The sequence below is a fragment of the Callionymus lyra genome, chromosome 5, assembly GCF_982586985.1.
Source record: "Callionymus lyra chromosome 5, fCalLyr1.hap1.1, whole genome shotgun sequence".
NCBI lineage: Eukaryota > Metazoa > Chordata > Actinopteri > Syngnathiformes > Callionymidae > Callionymus > Callionymus lyra.
The window spans coordinates 35,254,094-35,273,460 of NC_141822.1; the positions used below are offsets into that span (position 1 = coordinate 35,254,094).

Here is a 19,367-nt window from a genome sequence, read left to right on the forward strand (position 1 = left end):
AAACCACGAACTCCCCCTTCTGTTTTCACTGATTCCAGCTCCTCCCACCTCCAATATTACAGGCCTGGAATTCTCCGAAATCTGCCAACTGTGTTTCTGAAGGGATCGTGTTTGTCTATAAGTCGAACCAGATGGAGCACAAATGACTTGCTTCACAATAGTTTAGTAGTGAGTCCAACGATTTGAGGCTCACTCATGTTGTAACCCTTATTAACCCATGAGTCATGAGCTTAGCCTAACTGAGTCAGATTCACTTAGAGCACATTAAAGCTAATGTTTTTATAAACCACCAGGTGATGTTGTGCTAAGCTAATGGCTCATGGATCAAGACTTTTACCTAAGTGCTTCAGGCTGGATCATATTGATACGTGTCATGACTAAGTTGGGCAGCAGGGGGAGTTTACATTATCCGTTTATATGACTCATGCTGATTGTGTATAACTCCCTGACAATTTATTGTTTTTGCTTTCCATGCATCTGTTTTGTAGATCATGTTTATGTCAAGGGAAAACTCTTATTCTTAAGTGAGTGACTTCCGGAAGTTGGTTAGATTTGTAGTAACCCTTGCTTGCACATATTGTAGCAGCAACCTTAGTTTAGATCAGATTCTTGGTCTTGAATTTCTCGAACTGTTGGGCCGGTACTGACTCTTGAGATTCCTTTTCATTTTTAATAACAAGAATGAATGTATTGTGAGTCACTTTTCCAGAAAATAATTGGTTTGTCATTTAAGATCCAAAACTCAACACAACGCTTATAAAATTAACAGATAAAAATGCTGATTAAGCATCTTGTGAAATGTAGGGCCATACTTAGAGAAGAGTCTGAGAGTCGAGATACAAAGTCTATTGATGTATCTATTGATGTCTTCCCACTGAGACTTAAATATGTATTTGGAAAGAGGTAAGTCCTGACCTCTTTACTTCAGCTGCTGCACCAATGAATAGAAAAGTTGAAAAAAAGAAGAACCTGACACTAACCTGGATAGAGCTGTTTGGTTGGTGCGCTGAGCTGGGCCTCTTTGGACACTCTGTAAGCAACATCAGGTCCTTGCGTTGATCTCCGATGTGAGCAGAAACCCGTTGTTTTCGAAACACCCTCGGGTAAATTGTGAAAATCTAGTATCTTCAAGAGGTCTGCTGGTTCAGCTGCGGGGAAACAAAGAAGGACACGTGTTAGATTTGATGACTTGGCACCCTTTAAAATAGCTCCAACCAGAGAAGATCATGGGTTACATGAGAACTTTATCCTCAAAGTGCTGCCTCACTTTAGCCACAACCGTACAATTAGCACACTTGCCATCCCAGCTGTAACCGGGACGCCGCAGGACGGCTCTGGGTCAGGGCGACGTGAAACATGGTTTGACCCTGAACCGCACCCCTGTGTGCCAAAACCACCATGAACAAACATCTGCCTCTCAGGCCAGAGGGAGCCTGTCCTGGCGGACACGAGGAAGGAGATCTAGATTGCGCCTGTAGCAATGGTCGCACTGACAAATGCCATCCGAGTTTATGACACAGTTCTGCAACAAAAGCTTCTGTTGTGTCCACATTTTTGTGTCGTTAAGTCAAAGCGGAGTGTGAATGACACACACGGCAGGTACAGGAGTCTGGGCAGCAGAGACCACACACACACCACTCCCAGAGAAAACAAGACACACAAAAGACCCCAGAGAGAGCTGGAGGGGGTGGAACATTGCGTCTCTAAGGGAGATCCCAGCCTACCTGCTTCATGACCATATGTAAAGGTAGGGATGTGGATTGCCTGGTATACAGAGAGCTTTGCCTTTTGGCTTAGCTCTCTCTTCACCACCACAGATCAGTGCAGTGTCCGCATAACTGCAGTGATTTTTTAAATGTATATTTAAGCAACATGATAATATAATAAGACAGTATTATCTGTAGAGTATGCTGATAACAGCTAACGGCTGCATGGATTCATCAATCTAATTCAAGAAAGACATTTTTCATTGATAAATGGGTCTGAAGATAACAATGTCAAAACCAACATTTAGCTAAGCAGGATTCTGAGTTAGCATATACTTGATATTTATGTAGAAGGTCTAGGATTATACTACTTTTTTTTTTCTTTTTTTTTTAAACGAGGAGGAAAGTTGAACTTAATATTGTGATTAGCCAGAGAGAAGAAATATTTAAGTAACAGCTCAGTCAATTCCAATCAAACTAAAGACACAGCGGAGAAACTCAATAAGACGCACAACCAAGCCAATGTGACTCCAACACAATACTCATCTGTGAAGTTGCTTAGCTTTCCTACCCCAGATTAGGCCCAAACCCAGGTGTGGCCCCAGCATCCCCGGCCGCCTCTCTCCCTTTTAAATCCATTAGCAACGGTGTGAGATAACACCGATGAAAAACAAACCCTTCTGGAGCCTTCAGTGGCGAGCATGTGTATTTGTTCAACCCCAGAGCTCACTCTAGACTGGACACTAGATTCTGATAGGACAACAAACACTCTGCATGTCTGGCTCGTAGAGATGTAGGTCAAAGATACAGAATATCTCCAGGGTTGACCCACTTTTCCTGTTGGGAAGAATACCATTATCCCATCTTGACTTAATGTGTAGGCCAGCAGGAAACATCATTACGCTTGTTAATGGAAGCTCATTTCTAGCTGTGAATCCGAAAGCACCGCGCCCTGCTGCTGAACTAGCCTCCAGTCACAGGAGTTACACTCCTTAACTGAGAGTCACGGAGACAAATGGACTTCAGTAATGAACTGAAGGAGATGACAGAATTGAGTTTTAAAACTTCCACGAAGCCCCAGGCGGAAATATGCCACTCTGTCAAGAAAACTGGTGAACATTCCAGAGATGATGGGTTGTTAATCAGCCCTCACCGCGTCAATACTTGAGGAGAGAAGAAAGATTTATATCTCCTTTCCTCTGTTTTGAAAGATTTTTCTATAAAGAAAAGATCCTTAAAAATGCATTGTATTTGGTCTAGCTTTTGGATCTTTGTCCCGTCAGTTTCTGTGATTGCGAAGATTCAAGATGTACCAACCTTTCTGCAAATATTAATTGATGAGTTCTTTAGACTCTGGTTAAATCTAATGTAGGTTATATTACTTAAAAAGAACGTCACTGGTTTGAATATCCTTAGATCTCTGTCTGACGATTTCTATGCTTACCCTTAGTGCTTCACAACAAGTTATTTATTCAGCAAACAATCTAACTCTGATGGCAGGGCATAATCTGAACCAAAGTCTCAGACACAGGCTAATCAAGTAACTGAGCTACAATCATTCATTTGATATATATACATATTCTGTCGTAGTCTCCATCAATCAAAAGAAGCGATCTTTGGGTTCACTAATTAAGGAATGTCCTAAAAATGGCAGTTAGACAATTTATTTATTTATAACCATTGTATCTTCAAATCTCTTACTTGTAATATCTAGCGATCATGGAGTTAAAGTGTTCCTCCTGGTTGAATGCTATAAGTAGTGATGGGCTGATGAAGCTTCATAAGACAGTTTCTTATTCGATTTCAAAGGTCAGTAGGTGGCGACCTCAGTTTAAGAATGATGTTTGGTTTAAAAAAAAAAAAAGAGTTAGAGCAAGGTTTACATCTAGTGGACTGTGAATAGCAGTACAAAGCTCCATGAAGCTTCTTCAACCCACCACTATCTTAAATAATGCCTGAAACCTGCCAAATTACCAGAGCTCCTTCCAAATAAACTGTTATAAAGCTGTAAAAGGTTAATTGACAACACACACTTTTTAATCTACTGCCAGAAAATGCTAAACAACAAATACCACAGAAATGAACTCTCACGAAACATCATGTTAATGAGACTAAAACACTTGAGCCTAGATATAGAGCAACACAATCTGTCTTTATCTTGATGGCACAAAGTTGCATCTCTAAAATGATCCAACCCGGACTTTATGAGTCTCTTTCATTCGTCAGTCTAGTAAAACTAACCCTCCACCAGTTCTCTAATGGTTCGCAGATTTAATACGATACCACCCAAGAACTACTTTGAAAGCTGGTTGGTTTCATTTATTTGTCACAGACGAAAAGACTAGATCCGGAGAGTCTATTTTCCTTCACAAGCTGCTGTTGCTTCAGTAAAGCTAACTTGAAAAGTTGAAGTTTCTGGTGATTAGACAAGACATTAATTGAGGTTAAAATGGAAATATGCATAGAGATGATGATTTCTAATTATTACTGCCCCTTCATACTTACAGAATAACAGAATATTTAGTTTCATTTATGTTGAATTTCATTATTTATTGTACATAATGTTTTCTTTATCTATGTCTAACAATAATATTTTTTCTTTATATTGTTATTCGTTTTTTATTTGTGTATGGTGTGTAATTAAAGCATATCAGCTTAGCATTTAATATGTGTTCTATATGTAAACAAATTATTTTCTTATAACAATATTATTCCCGAATACATTTATATTTGATTATTTATTTTTATTAATTTATCAAGTAACATGTTACAATAATTACATTTGTTTTTGCAGTAACAAGTGCTGTGACAAATTTCTTTGTCAGAAAATGTAACACATTAATGTGCATGCATTACTGTGTTATATTACTTGTTGCATCATGTCTTCACATTTAATTCAGTTGGAACTTGGGAGAACAACAGAGGGAAATGTGTCATCTGTTATTGTATTTTCCATAGATGCTATTTATATTCAGACATTGATACATAGATAGAACGTAATGGAATTATTCATATAAAACAACGTTTAATTAATAAATAAAAGTGTGACTTTTATATGTTTCAAGTACAAAAAATTAAATGGGCAAAAATTTGTATCGGCCTGTTGAGACTCAAATAAATTGTATCAACAACATTATTTACTACTGTTACACCCCTAATTTACTTTAAGGTACCTTTGGCAACTAGATACTTTGAAAATTAACAAGAAACCTAAAGTAACTGAATTCCTATAGAAGATGTAATTAGTAACTGTAACTAAGTTACTATATTAAAGTAACTTGCCCAACACTGCATATAAGAGCATTTCTCAGATAAATATTTGAATTTTTTAATCAAAGAAAATAAGCAGGAGCAAAATTAACTTTGACACTTATAAACGTTTTTTTGATCGATTTTTTCCTTTATTGTGTATATTATCAAATATTTAATCATCAACAACAACAATAAACATTTAAAATAAATAACAACTTTTTTTTACAAAGTTGTTCGGGCCACAGCAGTACTAGTACATATTGTGGCCATACATATTGTTACCAACGTAATCATCTTCTCTTGCCTTTGAGGGAGTAGATTCCTTAATGGTCAGAAACTAAAGGTTATTTCCAGCAGAGCTACTGAAGGCATTTCATTTTAGGTTTCTTTAATATGTCTTCTGTCTCTGCGACTCCAGATTTATTTTACACACGTATGCTGATAAAGATTTGATAATTGTAGCTACTAATTCACTTTTAAGCCTCTATGACGTCCGTACATGGTGACTTCAGTCATACAAGTCTAGGTTTTAGCTGACACATCATTTAAAATGTATCCATAAAACCCTGCTGTAGAACATTAAATTACACACAATCACGGCTGAAGTAATTTGTGGAACAGACAAAACCGGCTATTGTTTCTCAACCACCGACACAAAAGCTTAAAGAAACTGGCACACAGAAGCCTTTTAACAAGAATCCTGGTCGACCGAAAGCAAAACTTGCAGCCTCGCAGTCGTTGCTCAGACAGCCACAAGTGCTCCCAGTGACCGCCACAAGAGCCGCCGCGGTAATGCCCTCTCAGGCAACCGCCTATTACCCTGGTGGAGATACATAAATTGGACGCTGGAGTTTAGAAAGCAGTTAGTGAAGCTTAAATACGTAGTGTGTTGTTTTATTAAACCCCAGCCGTAAAGCTCTAATAGTGGCGCTTGACTGTGTCTACGCCTCTCAGACGGTCTCACCAACAACTGTAACCTTTTCCTTCGCCTGTATGACGCCCGGTCCGTGCCAACAGTCTCCTCCTTTCCTTTTATGGACACATCCTTCCCCAGCAGAAGTTTCCTGTGGTCCGTGTCTAATGCTGACTTCATATGGTAAATACCACCGGAAGACTGAAACACTAAAACCAATCCCTGTTGATGCAAAGTAATAACATGTTCTATGTCAGCAGAAGAAAACTGTCATCAGCATCCCCTCTTCATCTACACCTTTAAATAAATCTAAAATAGACTTGCAAAACCACAGAAAAACACAGCAATCAATCGATAAACTAAATCACTGTTGAGCTTGGTGACAAAATGTTTCGTAATGTTCATTCGACTACAAAGGACCAGATGATATCAGTGTAGACAAAGTAAGGAAGGACAGATAGTTTGGACACAGGGAGAGAAAAAACTGAGTAGGAAATGTTCAAGATGAGGAACAAGTGAGGTACAGATTTATTTTTCCCATTCCTTTCAAAAAGGAAAACTCAAACTATAGCAAATACATCTTAAGGTCAAAGAGTCACCAAAAAAAGGGAAACAAAACAAAAGGCAAGAGATACAGACAAAAAAACACATTTGAGAATGTGTTGGTTTTCTCCCGAGCATGATCTAAAAAAAGGTTCACTCTCACACTCGTCCATTCATTCCCTCCTGTCACTTACTCCTGACCCTCCAGCAGGAAGACCTCCCGACCACATCCTCAGCCACAGGTATTGGTCTCAGTCCCACCTTGTTAGATGGAGATGTTTACCCACTTGACCCATGGGCCCACAATGCTAAAAATGACGACCACTACCTTCCCGCATGCAAGCAGCTTCACTTCCAAAGTACACAGAAACATGTTTGTATGACTCGGGCATGTGTACGCTTCTCTTCAAGTGGTCTATTAGTGGGACTCTTCGGTTGCCTCAGTGGTAAGTGTTAGTGTCGAGCAAACATACTGGTGGCACAGTTAGTATAGCTTTCTCACGAGGACTCTTTGGAGGTGTTCATTTTGGCTGGACTCTTAACATCTCAAAAGAGTAAATTGGATCTTTAAATATTAGCTTGTTCGTCTGTCTTTCTCTGTCTGTCTGTCTTTCTCTGTCTTTCTCTGTCTATCTGTCTGTCTGTCTGTCTGTCTGTCTGTCTGTCCGTCTGTCTGTCTGTAAATGTACCATTTACGAGAAAACCATAAAAGAATGAATTCTTCCCCATTCGAGTTCAGTGAAGTGGTTTTTCTAAATACTTCCACGCCACTTTACCCCTCTCCTAACCCCCTCCTCACTCTGATGTATTTCCATGATGAGGTTTATCTTTCTGCAGCAGCTTTGGAAAGGAGAATTCATAACCCAGACTGGGGCTCATGCCAGGACTTTGGTGGATAGATCCATCATGGAGCAAACACATGCTTGTTGTGTTTTTTTGACACTCAGAGAAGAACGAATGAATGAAGAGGTTTTCATGGAGAGGGGAGGGGGGGATTAACATTCTTGCTTCCCTCTCTGCCCCCTGTCCTCCTCTTCATCCAGCCCTTCCTGAAGTGAGGCCGGACTCTCCAGGCACATGCTTGACCTGGCGCTGAGGACATGAAGTAATTAGCAGCTGTGCAGAGGACCTGGGCTCACTTGGAAAACAAGACAAGACTTCTCCCTCCTCAAATACATCACCTTTCTCTTGTTAAGAGTCCATCAAGTTATAAAAGCCAGAGGCTCAGGATGCACAACTGGACAGGTGAAACTGATATTCCTGGTTTTATTCATGAAGGATTTATTGTAGGATTTCCAACCGGATTTGGGGACTCTACTTCTCAGCAGAATCTTTATTGGCCCAGTGAAGAATATCAAGAGGTTGCCTTGGCCTCATTGTTGATGTAGCCACACTGGGGGGGTCTCATGTGACCAGAGGTGGGGATCATACTGGAGACATTAGCTCTAGTGGATCAAACACACCTTAAACTCAACCTGATCCAGATTCCACATATTCTCTCTGTGAACACAAGGATTAGTAAAATATATTTTTTGGTGATATAATATTGGGACATTAAAATGACTGGAGAAAAAAAACAATATACTATATATGTTTCAAAAATATTTAAGTAAAAAACAATAAATACATAACAGTGGACAATGCAACCGCCAAAAAAGTGAAAGTTAAACGCTCTTTCATTTTAGTAATAATAAATGTGTAGAAAAATAACAAACAATAATAAAATTATACCTAGTGAAAAGGTTTGTTATCATAAGAAACCTGTTTGACTTAAAAAAAAAAAGTTGAAATGAGCTGGCATTTAAAAAAATTATTACTCTTAAAAACATATAAATATATAACAGAAAAAATATATATATTAAATGGTGAAAGAGAAAAAAGACACTGGGTCTGACTCGACAACTGGCAGACTCATAAACTGCTTCAGACATTGCAGATTTCCCTCTAAAAGCAACTTAGACATCTAGAGAGTTGGGAATTTTCTCCACCGCAGCTCTCCAGTGACACTTCATTCTTCTAAAACCAGATGCTTCCCTTCACCTCACGTGTGGACACAGACGGAAAAAGTGACTCTGGATTCCTGACCGCACCTCGAGATTATAGGGGTCATATCTCATCTTTTATCCAGGCCAGCTGATTTTTGCTCGTCCAGTTTTGACAGCCCTGTGACATAGAAGAGCCACTTGAATACTAAAATACAAGCCCATTTCCAGATCAGCCTTGCTGTGAAATTTAACCTGTTGATGATGAATACTGCTGCATAATGGAACTCCTGGCTTAAATGTGTCGATGACACACTGGTGTGGAAGTCTTAAAGAATATTTCATAAAAGTTTTAAAAAAGAATGTCAAAATTATTTTATTTAATGAAAACACTTGTCCATGACCATATAATAGTCAGCTGCATTTATAATCACCTCAAATACAATTAAATTAGCAAATATGTTATTGTAATTGAAACCAGAAGTTTAGAATATATTCTCTTTTGTTTTTAACAGATCAGTAAAAGAAAAAAATCTTATAATGGGATTCATATATTTTTTCAAGAGACCACAATTGGCTAAATTACACTACAAATTGAACTTCCTTTGAACACCACGAAATACAAAACACTTTCGATGACAGATCAACTTTAATCTTGATGTGGCGATGTAAACAAGAACAACCGCAGAGGTTTTACAATGTCATCACAGACTCTAGACACATTTGCTAAAGACACATCACAATTATCTACTGTCCTTTACTACTCAGCTGCTAGACTTCCCTTTTACAGAAACCTCCTCTCAATAATTCAATTGAATATTTGGGTTTCAATTTAGCCTCTGAAAAGTCAGTGCTGACATCTGTCTTGGGGAGCGCACTAGCAGACATTGAGAGTGATTCCAACAACACAAACCAAATAATGTTGCTAACCATTTATTGCGAGCAGAATCAGTATTACACTTATTTTTATTGACATTCTCAGTGAGGGGTTCCCCAACTAGAGATGTGCTTTGGTCCAGTTGAGCAACATTAAACATAAAAAAAATGTATCGTACACATAAGTAAAAATTCAATTTAACAATTTAAATAGTGCAGAGTACAATTGTACAAGTGTTGACAGTTACAATAATTTAGTTTGAGAGTGGCAGGAGGTTCTGGTTTGGATTGAAGCAGAAAGTCACAGTGGAAGAAAGCTGAAATCTAGTGCTCAACTAATCATGAAAAAAATGAAAAAAGACCATTAAGACACATTTAAGCTTAACCGGATACGTGCACGATGTATGCAACAAGTTTTGAAACTTTTGGATCCATACTTGATTGCCTCTACGTCTACCATCAGTCATTTAAACACCCTACAAAAACATACACGACTTTAGGTTCAATGTGCAAGGTAATATCTACAAGCCTGACCACAAGAAATAAAATAGAATTGTGTTTTTGATTTGTATTCTTGACAAGTGTTTATAGGTCAAAAGGAGACCATTACTTGAAAGACCCATTGAAATTCCCACCCCACAACAATCCGTCTGAACTTCTGGGAACCTCAGAATCAAAATCGTTGTGGAAAAATCTACAAATATGTGGATTAAATACATCTTTGAAGACTGTTGGTGTCTAAATATGTGTATCGCTAAACAATCTTGCTAACACACATCCTGTTGCTTCAACTTACGTCACATTCTTTGGTACAAAACCACTCATCAAGCATTCAAACTGCTTCCCTTACTTTGTTTTGGCAGAATGAGAGAGAGAATATGAAGGATCGTGGCGTCCTAGCAGGACGAATAAAGTGTTCTGCTCTCTGAAGAAACGCTTACACTTGGGAATTTCAGCCGGCCAGGCCTGTGGCTTCGCTCTGCTCTAAGGGGAGGGGAGGAGAAAAGGGGGGGTTTGGAAACAATGAGTCATACATTGCTTTCCATGCTTGATGATCATAATACCCCGTTACACAGAAAATGAGTTTTCATCCTTCAGTTTTTACAGTTGTTAATGAATACTCAACTTGTTCGCAAGGGAGAGAGCTTTACAGTGGTTTGTTGTCTATGGACATGCAGATGTTCAGAAAACTACAAAGACAGTAGCTAAAGCTAAACCTTTGAAATGTGACAAACTTTTCCTTTCATAGTATCTTCACACCTCTCCAGGTCACCATTTGTATCTTTACTAACCTGCAATTACCTCAGATTTACCTACTAAGGGATTTCAGTAACACCCGCAACAAAATGACATAAAGATCAACAAGGAACCATTTGCTTTCGAATTTCCTCATCATCTTTTGAATAATGGGGACCTCAAGAGGCTTCGAGATGCTTGAACAGTCACAGTTTACGAAACCCCAATGACCAGAAAAACTGTTATGACCAGGTGTGAGTTGATTAGTTTATCTTACCACCTGTTGGGGGTTACATTTGAAACATGATGCAAACATGACTTGAGAAATATTTTGAGGACTTTTGTTTGAATATATAGTTTTTATTTATAAAGATACTCTTAGTGACATTGCCAGTAAAATAGCCAGAAATGAAAGCCCTAAAAATCATAATTTTTATAGTAGTCTGGAGTGTGACTTTACAAACATGAAGAATGTTTGTTAATGTAGATTCACATGTATAATTATGTATAACGTTTTTTTTAAACACGTCAATTGTCAAATTAAATATTTTTAAAATATCTTTTGAACCACATATTAGGGATAGAATGAAATAGACCAGAACAAAATGGACCAGTCTTATAAAATTACAAGAAAAAACTGATTCAGATGATAAACATGGCAGAAATAAATAATGCAACTAAACAAAGCAGCAGACAATCCTTACAAAACATGCTGACTTAAACAATAGATAATAGCACTATTACAAATATACATTTATACTTCACATTAAACTTCCTGATTCCGACATCTCCATCTTCAAACTTATTTACAAACTTTCAACTGACCCTTGTGTCCAAAGAGCTCCACTGAGAAGTTCAAAACAATCATTTAACCCTTAATTAGTCTAGAGAGGAAAAGCAAAAAAAAAAGCCAAAATAAAGGAGTATTTGTGTGTGATGAAAGATCTCCTTGGCTCCGACACAAGGTCGATACCGTGTCCTGCATATTTAGCTTCATCCCCTGTGGTCTTATCAGACATTAGTGCTGATTTACAACAGCTGTTTTTTTCATTGACTTACACAAAGCCCTCATTTATGGGATAAAGTGGCACATGCAGTTTAGGGTTAATGCTTAAGATTCCAGCGACAGGCTTTTTTTTTTTAATTAGACACGACTGCAGGCTTCGCCACATTAAGGTGACTCTGGTAATGACCAACTGAAATACTTAATAACCGACTAATTACAAAAGGCAGCTGGGAAGTGATGTCAGTGTTTCTTTACCCCATGTTGACACCATCTGTGTTTTTTGCTTTACCTTTAACATGCGTCATTAGTCCACGAAGGTTAAAGCCAGTATATTACAGATGATTATTTTGCTAGAAACATATGTGTACGTTGTTCAATTAATGATTTATTAAACTTCCTTTGGGTGAATACAAGTTCATGCTGTTAAAAGAAACATTTTTTTAAAGATTTCTGGCATAAAAGACCTAGTCTAGTCTAGTCTTCAACTAGTGATAGTCAGTGAAATTGTTCACCCTCGTAGCCCACACATGTTGCTCAAGGTCTACTAACAGGAAAGCCTAAGAAGGCTTGGCAGAGAGAAGGTAGATGGTAATGTTATTCCTCTAGAAGACCAAAACTCGCTCACCATGAATGCCAAGACAAGCCAGCGATAGGAACAATGGAACCCTTGCTTCAAGAGACAGTGAAGTATTAAGAGTCTCTTGCAGGTACAAAAAGATAATATAATCTGACAGATGTTATGGTAAAGCTAGAAATGAGAGAGAGCAATGACACAGTAAACTTTTAGGATAATTGGGAGATGATAAGGATTTAGGAAGCCTAAAACCCTTCTCCAAAAACAAATGCTTTTTGACAGTAGCTAAAGAATCCAACTACTTGTTCTGGTTATTTCTTTGGTGGACCAGGAGCCCAGTTTGTACTCGAGGGCCATTTCAATGAACCACAGTGGATTACTTGGTTAAAAGCAGCAAGTGGTATACATTTTTCATAAATTGAAATCAAGGTTTTGAACTACAAATAACTTCTGGTTTTGACAAAGACCACTAGATGTCAGAAGCAGAAACTCATTTACTAATTCAATTAATCAATATTAAAAAGTTGGCGTTTATTCTGCGGTAGTCGTGCCGTTATCCTGAATGTGAATGAACCTTGTATAAAAAGTGCCTTAAAAAGATTAACAACACCTGCGCACCAGCTGTATACGACCTTTAACCCTGTCATAAACTTGGCTTGCTCAGACGAAGTGACCCTTTTAATGATCCTGATGTGTGTGAGAACACTAGAACATGTCTTACGCGCTGTTATTTCTACAAACTCAGCTCTAACAGATGTTATTTGATTAGGCATATTGTCGCTAAAATGAAAAAACAGCGCAGTGCGATGTATTTTCTTAAGAAAATGCAACGTTTCTTTTTTTTCTGCGGTTGCCTTTTTCCACAAAGAATGGTAAGAGAACATCTGGAAGACATTTCTGCTGGCTTTTTGGAGGCTTGGGCAGACAGCACAATGGAGCTTATAAAGTCCAGATGTGCTTCGTCAAACAGCGAAGCCTTTCTTCTGTTTATCCCACCATAATGAAAAACAACAAAACAAAACGGACGTCATTTCTGATACCACACATATTTCAACTAGATCATGTTTCCTGATTGGTCGAGATAAGCTGTTGTGGCTTCCTCTCACTGCTCTTGCTCAAATCCATCCATATTTTCATTTATAATCAAGAATTCCAAGAATGTTTTTTCAGTATGTATGATCACCTATACCTATGACTCTGAAGCCGGCCTGGCGTGAGCACAGACAACGAACATAAACCTTCCATCTGAAAACCTCAGGGTAATTGATCCAAACAAACCAAAGTAGAAAAAGCATTCGTGAGACTCTTGAAAAGACTGCATTGATCGAAATAATTTGAGAAAAGAGCAACTCAGTAGAACAAATTCAAAACGGAGAAGGTCGATTGTGATTTATAGTAGAAAATGTTTCATGTGCAGAAACCGGATGGATTTCATTTAACATCCTCTATGAGGCTGATTTATGTCATCACAGAGTTGTAAACCATCTTTATTGTCAATAGAAAAACATCCAAAATACTGTCAACAAAGTTTTAAACTCATGGTTTAGGGGAAAATCAGACCCGACTACTTTTCAATGTGGCTCTGAAGATAATTACATATATAGATGAGTTAAGAATGAACCAAATAGTAACATTGAAGTGATGGTTCAACCAAAATTCTAATTTCACTCTTTTATTATTCACCCTCATGTCGACTAAGGGTTGGGATTATTTTGTTAATTATTATGTCTTTTAGGAGTTACAGGCAAATGTAGCGGTCATTCATTATGCATACATGGATTACTGGAAAATAACCCCCATCCCATGGGGGTGATAAGAACATTTGTGAAATAACATTTTTTGGTGAGCTATCTTTTTGTATTAAACTATATACTCACTTTCTTTTTATTCAGAGATCTTGAATGTTCTCATCTCATTTGAGAGATGTGAGTAATACAAATAGATGAACATACTTTCACTATGCTAAAAATGTAGTACACAATGGGGAGGTGTCACTCCAACTGTGGACCAGGTTTAACATCAGAGCTGATAGGATTAGGATTATAATCATGTAATACTATTTACACAGCACTGCCTTAAAGCAGAGACAGCCAGTTTAGTTGACCCGATGTTTAAACACATGGAGAGATGAGAGTGTGTGGGTTTAAGAATGTTGGAAAGTTAGAATAAGACGACAACTGGATGAATGATGAGGAAATTAATGAGTGACAAGAGGATGTTCAAGAGAGTTGTTTTATTTGTTTCCTTAAGATTTAATTAATCAATAGATCCAAGCTACTTGTCTTGTCAAGTGAGTTATTTCACGCTCTTCTTCAACAAAAGCTAAGATAATTAAAAAAGAAAAAAACTTCCCCTCGAGCCATGAAACTGCAAACCTGTGCCTATATATCCGAAAGTCACGACCTTTGGCGCCTACCACAGTCATTCCTGACCTCCAGGTCGGGCGAACTCTTTGGTTATTCCCACATTTAAAATAAGCTCCCATTACCATCAAGGGCTAGGTGACCTCCAGTGAGATGCGTGGACCCGCTAATCTAGATCGACATGACTTCACAGTGATGATAATCTAGTAAACTTGTTCAAGGTGTTACTATGAGTTTAAAAATAAATTAAACCTAATCTAAATCTAAACTTTGTCGATTTAGTTAACATGTTAAGTGTTTGTGCTGTATTTAAGAGATATTTGTATTCAATATTTTTTAATAACTGCTGTCCCAGCAGGCCAGGGTTACCGCAGATAAAATTCTTAAGTCAAACACCACTCAGGTACAGTATGACAACATTTAACAAATGTTCCTAAATGTGGTAACTATTCATCATTATCCTTATTACTTTCACATCTTCTGGTAACCAGAGGATATTTATATTCAGAATGTCATTCAGAGAACAAACACTTTTGTCGTTTATAACTCTGCAACTCATTGTAGCTCCCGCATCATGAAATATCTGTATATATAAATATATCTGGAGTATTTATGAGCCGGTTATATTTAAATACAATCCTGTTTGATGGAGTTCAGTTAGTCCATGTCGTAGGTTTCCCTGAAGCGGATCTAATCAAATGAATAAGTATTCCATGTTTTTTATTGTTTGTATACACATGGTAGCATTAGGTCGCCATCTATTGTGCTCTGAAACAACACATATTTTCATTGGCCTACTTTTTTTTATTATGAACACATTTATCTTCGATTAAATATGATTAGATAGACTTTATTTATCCCTCTGGAGATCTCCTTCGGGAAATTTCTAAGCAACTTCACTGTAGTTTAGGAAACTATATGTTTAAATATTCATATGAGGCGAAAATCATAAGTGGGATTCTAGAAGTTTGTAAATATGAAACAATTATGCAAACTGCTAGTGTTTCGCATAACTAGGACATCTATAAATCACAGCAGAGAGATTTAAATTTCATTTGTGGAAAGTGATAGTCGGTGGTTGAGCTTTCAGTATCAAAGAACCCCTAATTTGGTAACAGCTTTTAACTTAACCAGTGAGCTAGAATAACTGTCTGGACTGCACATTAAAAAATAAAGGTTGATAAACACTTTATCACATTAAAATATCAACAAAAAGTCTAACAGTAGTTGGAAGCTGTTTTATATTTTAGTTTTATTCAGGTTCAACAGACCTAGCAAAGAAAGAGAGATTTTCTCTATATGTACTTAAATACCTAAACTTTTCATGGCCTAGGAGAAACAAACTTGCATAAATAACAATGGGAGGTTCCGGCACAAATAGCTGACAGTTTTATGTTGGAGTGTAAAGCGAGAGTGTAGAGGCAGGCCTCTGCACGCGCTCAGATGAGTGAATGTACATCCAGGTTCTTCCCTAGGGCTAAAGGTCATCTGATCTGGGTCAAGATGAACCCAAGACAGCTGACAAATCACACACAGAAGTATGCAACCCGAAGACTGCAAGTTTATTAAAAATGGCCGCTGTTGGATCTTTTTTTTAACATGTTCCTAATCCATCAATCAAGGTGTCATAGTTAAGGGAGTTGGTGCACGTTTGAGCTAAACTATCTTGTCATTTTTAAGACCCTCAGCCTGTAGCACTTAAGTCAAGGAGGGCCTGATCTGATTTATACATTCTAATATAAACATATAATAAAACACATATCACAATAAACTGAAATTATGAGACTTTGTGTTTGATAGGTGATGTAAGACCTTTTATTTTAGTTTGCTAAAATTTTACCAATGACCAACCTGTTGTTCTTATGCTGTGGAGTAAATGGTAGAGTAAAACTTGTGTAGTTTTAGTGTCCTTGTGACAGTAGACACCTGCTTGTAAAGCTGCTTGTAATTCAATATTTCATATGTCTGTTTGAAACAGCCAATAATCTTAAGATGAAGAGAGAGCAAATGAATAAGCCATTGGAGAAGGGCCAAGGTTAGAGAGACGGTTGATAGTGTGCTTAATCATGATGCAGTGTCTAATCTTTGAAAGGCCACTAGACTTAAAGTCACTGGTCTTTACACTAAAGGGGAATAATGTCGTGGATCTTGGTTGGCAACTCTGTCAAGTAACTGTGTTACACACTGTTGTACATGTAGTGTAAAAAGTCATTTTAAACCTTTTAAGCATGTGCAATCTATCTTTAATAGCAGTGTGCTCAATGCAAGAGGAGGAGGCAATTGTGGAGCTCTCTCGCACAGCATACTGCATGCAAGAGCAGAGGAGGTTTTTGTGGTGCACCACAAAGAGTGACAAATCTTGAAAATAATTTATGACACCTGAGGGTAATACAGAACATCATCAAACTTTAGTTATTTGTTCATTTATAACATTTGTGTTATTAAATGTATTCATGCTAATAGACAGAGACATGGAAAAAATACATTGTCAGTTAATTTCAATGGCAGGTTGGAATGGAAGGTTTTGAAGTTGTGACTCCCTATGTGTGTGTGCGATAATGATATGCTTCAAAAAGTGTTTCTGAAACACTTTTTAAAACAAACTAACATGTTGTGATTTATTTAGCTCCATGCTAACAAGTCCAAGATTGCCACACATTTTCCTGGGAGCAGTCGTCGGCATCAGCACACGAACAGCCACCGTAGCATCTGTCGCCGCTGACAGCACACAAAAGAATCCACCTGTTGGACTGGGACCCCCAACAGTGCCAGTCGCTTCTTAAGGTGCTAATAATACATAAGCAGCTCCGACCCGGGCCACACTGGCTCACCGGGTCACCTTACAGCCCCGACAACAGATCAACTGATCACTGTTAGGAAACTCTGATATGGACTGGTGGGGGCGGCTCCACACTCATGGCTGTGGCTGTGACCCCTCCCTTCTCTAGATCTGTGCTCATCAGTGAAAAATGTCAAAGAAAAAAAAAAAGAGAGTGTAGCGTCCACATCCCAGAGCTGCTAACATCCACATGAGCTGGGATCCCAACTACCTCTCAATCTGCTGGAACTTTTTTACCAAGTTGAAAGTCAACATGCAAAAGTTGAACCAGTGATCAATAATGAACAATTATTAATGAACAAAATATTCTCACCTAGTTCTAGTCGCCAAGTAAATCCATTTTAATCCAATTGGAAATCATTTCTAGAAGCTCCACCTCTAAAATGACTGGATTTGTTATCTGTTGAGTATTCCTGGATACCATATTTGGTTAAACGGAATTTAAAAATTTCAAAAAATTACAGCAGAAGAATAAGAGATACTAACCTGATAAAAAAGAGTAAAGAATAAGTAAATATAATATATGTAAAATATTAGATTTTAAAAAATCCATAGAAATCTTTTTTTATGCTGCTATTGTTTCGTAGTGAATAATTCAGAGCTTCATACGTAGCTTTTTTGCTCTTAAAGTAACTTATCATGACGTTTTCCCATCAGACTACATTTTTAATTCTGTATTTTTTAAGAATTCTTACTTATCATTACCACTGCCAAATCCTCACACAGATAATAGTGACTTTAAAATGAGATTAGCTGCTTGGGGAAAATCATCCTACTATAAATGTAAATTTTAGCAAAATTAGTTTTAAAGTGAGGAACGTTATTGTTCCTCACAAAAAAAGTCATTTAAATTGTTTTCTGGCATCTATAGGCTTTGACTTTGAAAAATTGCATTTAAAAAATTTGGTATTGCAAATATAATTGAGGAAAAGATGGTGTCATGGATTTAAATTAAAGTACCATCATTGTTTCTTACTTGGCTTGTCTTTATGGACAGAAACCATTCTGACCACTAGGATGAGTCAGGCTCTGCAACTGGTTTTTGGTTTTTAAACAAATATGATAACATAGATATAAATATAAATATATCATTTTTGTATTTGTTGCTTATAAATGTCTTTATTTTGCGTCTTATCCCATCTTTAACTTAACTTGAGTTTTCTCCTCCAGTGCCAGTTTTCCATGTGTCCCCTGAGGAGCATCGATCAGCCTCTCATCTGATCCAGATGAATGAAAGATGAATGAAAGATGAATGAAAGATAAATGAAAGATAAATGAAAGATAAATGAAAGATAAATGAAAGATAAATGAAAGGGTGCCCGCGGCCGCGGCGCGACTGGTGCGCATCTGAACATCAACCAGACTTTTTCCTGCAAGGTTCGATCGTGTCTGTGGACTCAGGCGTAGAACAAAGACGTTTTCCAGCCAGAGTGCTTCTTACCTGAACTTGCTTGCGATGTAACAAAAAGCAGGATCACCGCTAAAGTGACTTGAAGGTCCCTTATCCTCCGTTTTACTTTCCATCTTATATGCGTATCCATGACGGCTGCGCAAGTCCACAACAAGTGGAACCACTTCTGGACAAACTTTTATGCTTCAGGACAATTCAGTTAAAAAAAAGTCCCAGAGAAAGAGAAGAAAAGGGGGAAGGGGGTTTCTCGTTAATTCTCAGGCAGCCATAAGGGTGAGTAAGTGTGGGATCCTCCGGTTGGTGGACGGATGTCCTTCCGTCCCTCTCTCCTCTCTGCTCTGCTCAAGTGACCCGCCGAGCCTCCGATCACAAGTGGTGCCCACTTTTTTACTCGTCACTGGGACCCCCTCCAGCTCGGAGACGCTCGGGTGCCAGTCCAGCACCGTCCCGCCCCCAGCTGTCAGTCAATCAACAGACAGTGGCGGCGAGCCAATCACGGCGGCGCATCCCAGACACGCTGCTCTGTCATTGGTGGGAGTGGGAGGGAAAGTCCAGTGAAAGTTTGACGCCCACCACACGCTGCTCCCGAGACCGCTATGTTCTCAGAGAAAGAGGAAAGTCTATTTAGCAACACGAAAAAAGAAGAAAAGTTAACGATAAACAATG

At 38.1% G+C, this 19,367-nt stretch overlaps 1 protein-coding gene across 2 annotated transcripts in view; it reads right to left on the minus strand.

The window, feature by feature from the left end:
* The window catches only part of col5a1 (procollagen, type V, alpha 1), a 70,442-nt gene extending 51,284 nt beyond the window's left edge, over positions 1-19,158 (minus strand). For both annotated transcript variants that reach the window (XM_087792155.1, XM_087792154.1), the window contains exons 1-2: positions 18,732-19,158; positions 981-1,148 (exon numbers count right to left, since the gene is read on the minus strand). In XM_087792155.1, the coding sequence (XP_087648281.1) occupies positions 981-1,148; positions 18,732-18,831 (268 nt within the window). In that variant the 5' untranslated portion in view covers positions 18,832-19,158. The remainder of the gene's footprint in view (positions 1-980; positions 1,149-18,731) is intronic.
* Positions 19,159-19,367: the final 209 nt, after the last annotated feature.